This window comes from Thalia democratica, chromosome 1, assembly GCF_965202585.1.
Source record: "Thalia democratica chromosome 1, ktThaDemo2.hap1.1, whole genome shotgun sequence".
In the NCBI taxonomy this organism is placed as follows: Eukaryota; Metazoa; Chordata; class Thaliacea; order Salpida; family Salpidae; genus Thalia; species Thalia democratica.
The window spans coordinates 30,359,227-30,369,581 of record NC_139165.1 but is presented as its reverse complement, the minus strand read 5'-3'; the positions used below and the strand labels follow the sequence as shown (position 1 = coordinate 30,369,581).

The following is a 10,355-nucleotide window of genomic DNA, read 5'->3' as shown; positions in this document are numbered from 1 at the left end:
TTTGTTCATGTTATGTCTACTTAAGTTATCATATAGTATTATATATCATTCAGTTAAAATAATGTTATAGATTAATTTTTATGCTTTGTAGTGTAGTTAGTAAATATAATATAACCATAAAATTTTAATACTTATGTAACCTTCATTTATGGTTTAAAACATTCAAAAATAATGATATAAATAAAAGTTTTCAAAAGTGTTTTGCTCTGACAGGCTTTAACTAGGTTGCCAATTTTTTTGTGTTTTCTGTTAATGTGATTTGCGACACACAAAAAAAAAACTAAGCAACTTTAAGACTTTTATAGTTTTAGCAACTTTTTATAGTTTTAGCAACTTTAAGACTTTCATTTTTAAGGACCAAAAGATGGACCCTAATTTACATTGTATAAAAAGTTATAAAACTTTAAAACCATAAAAGCATTCAAATAATTTACAGAAAAAAACCCTGGAATTGCTTCAAAATAGTTACTTATATTGCACATGTTCTTTTAACTGTTTCATAATCAAACATCAGTCTCCTATAAACTTTTCAGATAAAAAATGGTTACATGACTATTCAAATTCGGACAACTCAAATTCCAGCAATTCAAATTAAAAAAAAAATTAAAAGACTTAACCTAACACAATAATATAAATTTGAAAAAATATGAAATACATATAGAGTTCTTATAAAATCTACAAGCCACTTTTTATTTTTTACAAAGTTTTAAATGTTTGTTAAGATATTTTAAAACTACTGAAAAAAAAATGGATTGTTTTATCTAAACCATATCTAAATATTTAATATATTACAAAAAAAAGGCTTTAAGGTATTAGTACTAACAAGATATCTATTTTAATGTTTGATAAATATACGTTAATCTTTTAATTGTGACCATTTATTTTTTTTTTACAAATTAAATTGTCTTAATTTGGATAGTCGTGCACACAATTAAAGTAGGCTAATTTTATTTTTTGTCATACTTTTTAATGTATTATGCCGATGGTGGACAACTTTTCTACTAAGTAATACAATTTTACCAGAAAAAAACGGAGTGGACATGTAATAGATAACCCTACCTTGCTTAAATTTCCAAAACTGAACTAAATATTACCATTCAACTGTAAAACTGCAATGAATTAATTCAAGCATTATTTAAATTAAGTTTTATGTATTATTCACTATTCTTAATCTAATACTAAATATATTTTCAAACTTTATTGAGTAATCCAAGCTGTTTTTTAAATTTCAAATCAAGTTTATCATCTATAATTTATCAAACTTTTTTTTTAGACTTAAAGTATTTACAATGAAAAGTAACATGTCTAAACAAAACAAAGACGTACCAGCAAAAAGATGCGAACTCGGTCACCTTGAAAAAGTATTTGTGGAAACAAATGGAAATTTACTCGACTGTGGTAAAGCTATTGGAAGGCCTGTAAACAATAATTTTGTGAAATTGTGCAAGAGTAGTGTTGAAAAAGTTTTGGCGAAGAAAAAAACGGAAAATGTAAACAACGTTTTTGAAGCAGGTTGCGCTAGTTTGAAAACTTACTATTTTTATTTATATTTATTTTTCTGTAATTATTTTCCCTAAAAATATTTTCGAGCTTACTGATAATTGCATTGCTGATATGTACTGCTATAGTCAAAGTAAAATAAAGGGGTGATATTTTTATGAGGTCTTTTTATAAGATTGTTTATTTATGTCTATAGTTGCAGCAATTTTGCCAAAAAATAATACTTCAATATTTTGACAAAGTCATAAATTATTTAGGGTAAAAATTTCACAAAATAGTTGTAAAATAAATGAACAAATGAGGGTAGGAACTTTTTATGGTTAATTTTTTATCGAATTGTACTTTTTAAGTGTGTAATTGCAGCAATTTAGCAAAAAAGGTTCCAATAAGTGTTCTGAAGTTTTATGCTTTAGATACCAGTGGCCAAGTCCGTATGAGTCCAAATGATTGGTTAAAAATGCTTATAATTTAAAATTTTCAATGTTGAAAGTCAGTGCCGACACATTTACAAAAAATAGTGGTTTTTGTATTTTTATAAACACATTGATGTACAAATAGAGAGAGATTATAATTAAACTGATGGTAGGAGTAATTTATTTAAACTTTTGCTTGGTTAGACCACAAAATGTAGAATAACATTAAGAAACAGATTTAATTTAAGTGTACACTTTGTCTGTATACGTCAAATGGCCTTAAACACAATAGAAAAACTTCAGTTAAAATAAGTTATATGATTTTCTGTACAAAAATGTTTCTTTTAAATACGAATTCAAAAGCTACTAGTATTATATAATTAATAAATTTTACTTAACTTTATGTGGCTATTACTAAAGTTTTAAGAAAAAACGAATTATCCTAAATTTTTGATATCTTTAAAAACACAAGTCTTATTTTAGTTTAAAGAAATACAAGTGATAAAAATTTTAAGTTGTATCATGATTTTTTCCAACATTACAATATTCCAATAAATATAAAAGTTTAATGGCCGCCCTGTTAGCTTTATTCTAAATAAAAAAATGGAATTGAAACAATTTTTTTTTTATAAGTAATTTAATTTTTTTTTATGATTTATAGCTACCAAAATTTTTAATAAAAAATTCAAAGAAATTAATAGCTTATATTGTGTTTAAATTTCAATGTCTAAGTTTAACAAAAAGTGAGTTTGTGTGAACTAAAGAGCAGATAAATCAAACACTATATATAAATTACTTAAATAACATTGAATATATTTAGTATTATTTTATTGCTTATTTATATTCTTAATAAGAAAAAGCAAACAAAGTAAATTAACATAGGGCTAGACAACAATTATGTTTAATAATACAGTATTTTGTTTACAAAGTTTGGCTTTAAAAACTACCCAAAGTAAAATTAATGATGTCATCAAAGTATTGTGTATTATTTTACAAAATTGCTGCAATTGAAAGCACCTAACATTAAAAGTACTTACAAAAACTATTACTAAAAAATAAGTCATGCTGAAAAGAAAAATTAAATGTCATAATTTAAAAAATTGGCTCTATTTAAAGTCCTTCTGCGAATTTCTGGAACTTCATTTGTAAACAAATGTTGTTACATGCATATAAACAAATGTACAAACTTTCTTCCCTGGTTTATTAGCCTTTAATAATATGTAATAACAATTATAAAATTGGTCGATCAAAAATTGTGTAATTCTATATAAACTATGCATAATTTTACAAACATTTTACTTTTTTTTTTACAATTACGGGAGAAAATAAATTTTATTAGTAATAAGTTATGGTTTTGAAAACTATATCTTAAAAAATTACCTACAATGATATCATAGACGTTTTCGATGTTATGATTATATTTTATAAATATGATTTTCTAATTAAAAACACATTTGATAAATTAATAAAGTTATTAAAGGGATATATAAGTTTAAGTAAGCAAAAACAAGGAAAAAGTATTAATTTAAGTTCAAACTAAACTTAACGAGTTTACTCGCGTTTTGTTTAAAAACAAAAACTCCTTAAGCTTGTAAACTATATTTTAAGATTAATCTGAAGTTAATACTTGCTCTTATTTCAAGGTTCATTTTAAACTATAAAATAATTAAATTACATTTGTTTAATTTGCACATATTGTAAGTAGTGCAAAAACTAAGTCACTAAATACAATTTTTAATTGTAAAAATTTTTATAACGAAATCTGTATTATTATCAAATAGTCTTCAATCACTTTTGCCACAAACAAGTATTAAGAGCCAAACCATTTTGTTAGTTTAGTAAGTACAGTTAGACTACTTATTCGGGTATTTGTAATAATTGACAGCGATGATAAAAACGTTTCTTTCGATGATTTTCGAATTGTTTAGGTGGTAGAAAACATAAAAGCGTTAATAATAACTTAGAAACTGTAAGTACCAAAAAACGAAAGAATGCTTGTAAGGCTCAACCATATCATTCAAGTGGTTACATAGAAAACTGTAAATTTAGAAAAGTAGTATGTTAGATAGTTTATAATTTTTAGGCTTGAAAAACGATTTTTTTTGAAGTAAAGTTGATTTATTATATATACTAAAGACAACCGACTCACAGCTTGATTTTATGATAAAGCATGGGACTTACAAATTTAGGTAGGTAAAACTTTTTTATACAATTATATTAGTGTAGGTAAATAAATTTACTTTTTAACCTACAATAAAATAGATTAATATAAGAAGATATGTTATTCTGTTTGTTCACAAATAAGACTAAGCTGAATGATACCTAAAGTTTTGTACAGAGAATTTAAATTTATTTTTAACTGCATAATAAATTATGATGTATATAATTTCATTATTTTACAGTTTAAACTTAGCTTTTAAATAAGAGCAAGTAAAAATTTCAGAAAAAGTTATTTTTTAGACCCCGTACGACTAGTTTTTAGGTTTAATTAAGTAAAGGTAATGAACAGTTTCAAATATTTCAAAATTTGCTTTAAACAAAATGCGAGTATTTAGTTTTTAATAAAAATTCTTCGTACTCTAGTTTACCTAAACACATCTTTTTAATAACAATATTAAATAATTAAATATGATTTAATTAGAAAACGATACATACAAAATATGTTCAGAATATAGAAACAGCCTTATGGTATCATAATATAGGCCAAAATATCCCAAACTTTTTTAAGAGGCCTCCACTGAAAAAAAAAAGCTATGACCCACTCCTATACGCTTATGACTTTGTTTTTTGCTTTTCATCAACAACTCAAGAATATTTAGTGTAAGTTTCAAAGTTTGGCCTAAAGGCCTCCTGTAAGCCTTTTACTGGTCACGACTCCTCTTTGGAACCCGCAGGCGTCATATGATCTACTTGGAAAAACTCTGGTGTAGACCTTAATATGTATTATAGACAAATTAAAAAAAAAATCATTACAAAACTATTAGTAGTTACAAGTTAAATTTGTTTTCTTCTGTAATTTTAACTAATAAATAAAAAGTTTTTAAAAGTACGCAAAGTTTTGAAAAAATTAATCAATTTAAAATCAACCAATTTTATTATTGTTGTAACATTTTATTAAAATTTAGTCATATTTTTATAAAATTTTGCATATAGTTATTTACAAAAAAAAGATCACAAACAAAGTGCATTTCTTTTAGGCCGTAACTCTTTTTCTTGTATGCTTATAAAAAAAGCTCTAAGAAACAGTATTAGGACTTTGAATGTCGTCATTTAATTTTTTTTTATCTTCTCCGCGTGACTTATATTTGTAAAATATTTGTTTTGTAAAATGGCCAAATAAATATTATTTATTCAGAGAAAACTCTTACCAAGCTTAACAACAAGTGAGTTTGGCTTGAAAACTAAAGCGTACAGCTGCAATGAATCTAATTTCAAATATTTTCATAGGAACAATGGGATACAACCGGAGCAAAACGTTTCATCCTTTCGAACCCGAGCATTTCATTTTAGACGAAAGCGTGAAACGAGACGTCGTCGAGCGCATGAGCGACAAAATGAGCGTCGAAAACGTGGCGACTTACCACAAGGTGGCGAAAACGTTCGGCATGCCCTCATTTTCAAAAGCGACATTGCGCTGCATGGAGCGCTTCTTCGTCGCAGCTGCCGGAAGCCAAAATTTCCTGCACCTCGATTTCGCGCTGTTGAGCGCAATTTTGTCCAGTTCGAAGCTGAACGTCACGTCGGAGATGGAGGTGCTTCGCGTCGCCGACCACTGGGTGAGCTTCGGAGGCGCGGATAGGCGCAAGTATTCAACACGCCTTCTCGTGAAAGTCCGTCTTCCTCTGCTTTCCAACCGTGAACTGGATCAATTTTTAAACGATTCTTTGGCGTTTAGGAGATGCGAAACTTGCTGCTCGCTGATCGACGACGTCTTGAAGGGGAAAACCCGAAACAAGGAGATCGAGCCGAGGCGCTGCGACGACTTGGACCTGGTGGTCGTCGGCGGCAGGAACTTATGCAGCATGACCCAGCCCGTGCAGCGGATCAACGGAAGAAACGGCTCGGTGACGAAATGCGCCGATTTTGAGTTTCCTCAATACCGGGAGTTCTGGATTTCAGCGTGCGTGGACGGCTGCGTTTACGTTTTTGGCGGCAGTGAAGATGACGCGCAGAACGTCGCGGTGAAAAAGTTGCCGGTAGGCGGCCAAGAGTGGCAAGACCTGCCCGACATAGACCTGTTTGCGAACTTCTTCGGCTTGTGCGCCTTCATGGGCCACATCTACATAATCGGCTCTTGGATGTTTATTTATGGCGATGACGGTTCTCAGGTATGGTCAGAAGCTCGCTGCATCAGATTCGACGCGAAAACTCAAGGGTGGGAGGAAATCGGAGGGCTGCGCGAGGCAAGGGCGGAAGCGGGAAGCGCGGTTTTCAGAGGCAAGGTTGTGGCGTGCGGCGGAATTCAGGATCGGGACGGCGCCGAAAACAGGAGGATTTTGTCGAGCGTGGAAGCGTACGACAGCGCAGCCGACGAGTGGACCTTCATGCCGAGCATGATCGAGCAAAGAACGAACTGTCAACTGGCGGCCATCGGAAACAAGTTGTTCGTGTTCGGCGGCGGGCCCGCGACCTGCGAGGTCTTTGACTACGTTTGCGATCGCTTTGTTTTTCTGAAAATGCCGCCCGCGGCAGTCGACCTCGATCGGTGTGCCGTTTCGGTTCAGGGGAGCAGAGTGGTTGTTTTCTTGGACGGCAGCGGGAAAAAGGCGGTTTACGACGCGGAAGCACGCGATTGGTCGGTTGAAATTTGTGACGTAACAACCGAATATTCGAGATACACGGTCGTGGAAGTTCCTGCGCCGTTTGGTGGCAAGAACACTCAGTAAAGTGTTTTCACAGTAACTTTCCCGCGCACGCTCGTAATCAAGTCTAAAACAGACAGTTTGTTAAGTGAAAGCAGCTATGTATATTTGCGCTTGCCTAATTGATTAACTTTTTTTTAATGTTTTGTTACAGTTGCTGAATAAAGTATTATTATGAATTAAAGTAACTCTTTACTGTTTTATAGTTTAATTTTCAAAAGTTTTATGCGTTATGCTGTTTTACAACTTTAACTGTTTACCATTGGGAAGCAACTATTAAGTGTTGATACTTTTAGTGCTAAAAATATTTGAATTCAAGCTGTAATATATATATATATATACATATAATTTATTGAGAAAGTAAGATTTTAAAAATACCGGTACATATGTTTCATAAGACTAGACGCTTTAATCATCAGCCAGTTAAATTAAAAGATTATAAATATAACTGGCTGATGATTAAGGCGTCTTATCTTATGAAACATATGTACCAGTATTTCTAAAATCTTACTTTTTCAAATTTTTTTTTTTAAAGCCTTTCAAGTTGGTTCAGTAGATGGTGTTCAAGTTTAAATAATAACCTTATTTGATATATATATATACATATATATATATTAAAGGTTTTATACAAAGTTCTGATCGATAGTGCTCGACAAATCAAATTGGAGCTTAATATTTATTTATTTAATTATATAAAAACTATAATTCAAACAGCTGTTTCACACATTGAAATGTAAAATTTCATGTGATCTTCAGTGAGTTGTAGTTTATTATAATAGTAAACAGAAATTTCGATTTTAGAATTTTTTATGGTAATTATGACGTAGTAATGGTACAGTTTATTGTACGATTAGTTGAATTTGAAATACGCTGTAAATGTTATTCTATGCTTTTTAGGAAAGTTTAAAAAGGTTATTTTGGAAAAAATGTTTTAAGCTATTAGAAAAATTTTTTAGGCTGTTGGGAAAAATGTTATAAAATGCTATAAAATACTCGTGTTTGCCGCTTCGATTTTATTTTGTTTTAATATTTAGTTGGTTTTAATTTTAACAAAATTAAAACCAACTAAATATTAAAACAAAATAAAATCGAAGCAGCAAACACGAGTATTTTATAGCATTTTATAACATTTTTTCCAACAGCCTAAAAAATTTTTCTAATAGCTTAAAACATTTTTTCCAAAATAACCTTTTTAAACTTTCCTAAAAAGCATAGAATAACATTTACAGCGTATTTCAAATTCAACTAATCGTACAATAAACTGTACCATTACTACGTCATAATTACCATAAAAAATTCTAAAATCGAAATTTCTGTTTACTATTATAATAAACTACAACTCACTGAAGATCACATGAAATTTTACATTTCAATGTGTGAAACAGCTGTTTGAATTATAGTTTTTATATAATTAAATAAATAAATACATATATATATATATATATGAATATATTCTAAAGTTATAAGTATATTGTTCGTTAAACAATAAAAGAAAAGCGCTCAAAAAGTTTGGTCTAAGGATTTAGTGTAAAAAGAACCTTTTTGGCATCGAGTCGTACACTACATGTTCTTACAATTTCTTATAAGCTAACAATAATAAGTCTTTTAAATTTAAAGTTTAACATACAACACAATTGATAAAAAAAGAATAGAATACTAAACGAAAATTATTCAAGTTATTTGTTGACTTTAAAATGGTATTCAAAGTTTACTAACAAACTTAACTAATAACATACAAATGAAAATAAAGTATAAGCTTTAAATTGAAAAAACTAAAATAAGTTGAAAAAAAATAGATCCAATTAAAAATTATCTTTAACTTATAAAACGAAATAAACAATAAATCCTAACAGCAAACATGAAATATTTGAAAATTTGTTTCAACTTTTCTAAAGAATATAACAATTAAAAGAAGCTGACATGTATTAACATTAAGTTTTAAAAGTATTTTATGATAGTATTTTTACTATTCATTTTCTATTTACTAGTATAAATCAAATAGTTTTACGACAAGCTTAGTTAAGTGATATAGAGTAAAAAAAAATATTTAGGAATTTTGTTTTTACTTTTTAGATTTATGAATTTAACCACAAACTTAACTTAACAAAAAAGGATTTTGTATACTTTTGAAAATAAGTACCGCAGAACTTACACACTATGGACTTAATAAAAAAAAGTTGCTAATAACAAAATACCTTTTTTTCACAATTTGAATTTTAATATTTAAATTTTTTTTAAGCCTAAATATGCAAATTCAACAAAAACATTTTTTTTTTGCAAACACCTTTTTCTAATTTAAAGTTTATCTTTAGAAAAATGTAGGTTCATTTATTCTAAATTTTCTTTAAATTGAAGTCTCAGCCTATCATTTATGAGCTTACCTCTTTGCACAATGAAAAGATCTATAACTAAATTTCAACATAGGCAAGCTAGTAATGAAAATCTTTTTTAATATAATTAGAAGCTAGTTAAAAAAAGTAATCTCAATAAATAATCTAAATAATAGCCAAATAAAATACCTGCAATTTAGACTGAACTTCTGATATTGCACCCTTTCAAATCAATTTATGACACGAAACTTTTGGCTATAAATAAAAACATTGGTGTTTTCCTTTAATAAAGGTAAGTAAAATGTTAGCAGTACTCACTTTTAACCTTGAAAAACGTTATTTGACAAAAAGTTAAGATTATCCTGGAACCTACCAAAATCAATTCGACTTTTTAAACATAATTGTAGCTCAGTCAATAATTTACTTCTTTGGTAGGCGAGCTAGTTATGATCACTGTTGTTGTTTATTGTAGGTAGGAAAAAGTTTGTTTCTAAAGACATCGTAAACTTATTTTGAATATTTTAGTATATACTTTAAAAGAAATCATTATACTTAGATAGTAACAAGTCATTCTCAAATTTAAACATGAACAAACCTAATCATATAGATACAGACTTAAAACATTTAGTATATATTATTTAACTTATCTTTCTTATACTACCCTCATATTTTTTAAAATGTATGCATCTAATAGCTCTATTTATGAGAACATTGTTACCATTTATAAATTTTTTAATTTCTCTTATCCAGCACAACAACCAAAATCTAACATTGATCATAGACAAAGAATCAAATATTATAGATAATGATTTTTTTAAAGAAATTTCTCGTTTTATGTAATACATCTAATATTTTTTGTAACTATGTTTTTATATGATCTATGTGTTCAGACCAGTTTAAATTTCTTTCTATAGTTATTCCTAATTACATATAAAAATTTGTATTTTTATATAAAAATCTTGTTATTAGGTGTCTAGGCGTACTTTTGAATGTTTAATATTCACGCGTTCTACTAAAGACTTTATTTGTGTGATATTACAACAATTGGTTTTCAGAACTAAAAGTTCTACTAGAAATAGCTTACTTATACACGTAGCAACTTAAATATTCTAACTATACAAAAAAAAAGGTTTTGTTAAATAACTTTTAACTTACTCTGTGAGTATTTCATGAAGCTAAAATAAAAAAGACACAAATACGTTAAAATAGTTTAACTTCTTAAAGAAAGACATTAAAAATGTCGAGTGATT

At 28.5% G+C, this 10,355-nt stretch overlaps 1 protein-coding gene across 1 annotated transcript; it reads left to right on the top strand.

Annotated features, from left to right (window-relative positions):
- Positions 1-1,301: 1,301 nt before the first annotated feature.
- Positions 1,302-6,799, top strand: LOC145835139 (kelch-like protein 35). Its single transcript, XM_082942689.1, has 2 exons — positions 1,302-1,521; positions 5,361-6,799. Exons 1-2 carry the CDS (start codon positions 1,302-1,304, stop codon positions 6,797-6,799), a joined length of 1,659 nt encoding a protein of 552 aa, XP_082798815.1.
- The last annotated feature ends 3,556 nt before the right edge of the window (positions 6,800-10,355 follow it).

Coding starts and splice junctions, on each gene's coding strand:
- LOC145835139 (XM_082942689.1), top strand. CDS start 1,302: ATGTCTAAACAAAACAAAGACGTACCAGCAAAAAGATGCGAACTCGGT. Junction 1,522..5,360: donor TTTTGAAGCAGGTTGCGCTA/GTTTGAAAACTT, acceptor ATATTTTCATAG/GAACAATGGGATACAACCGG.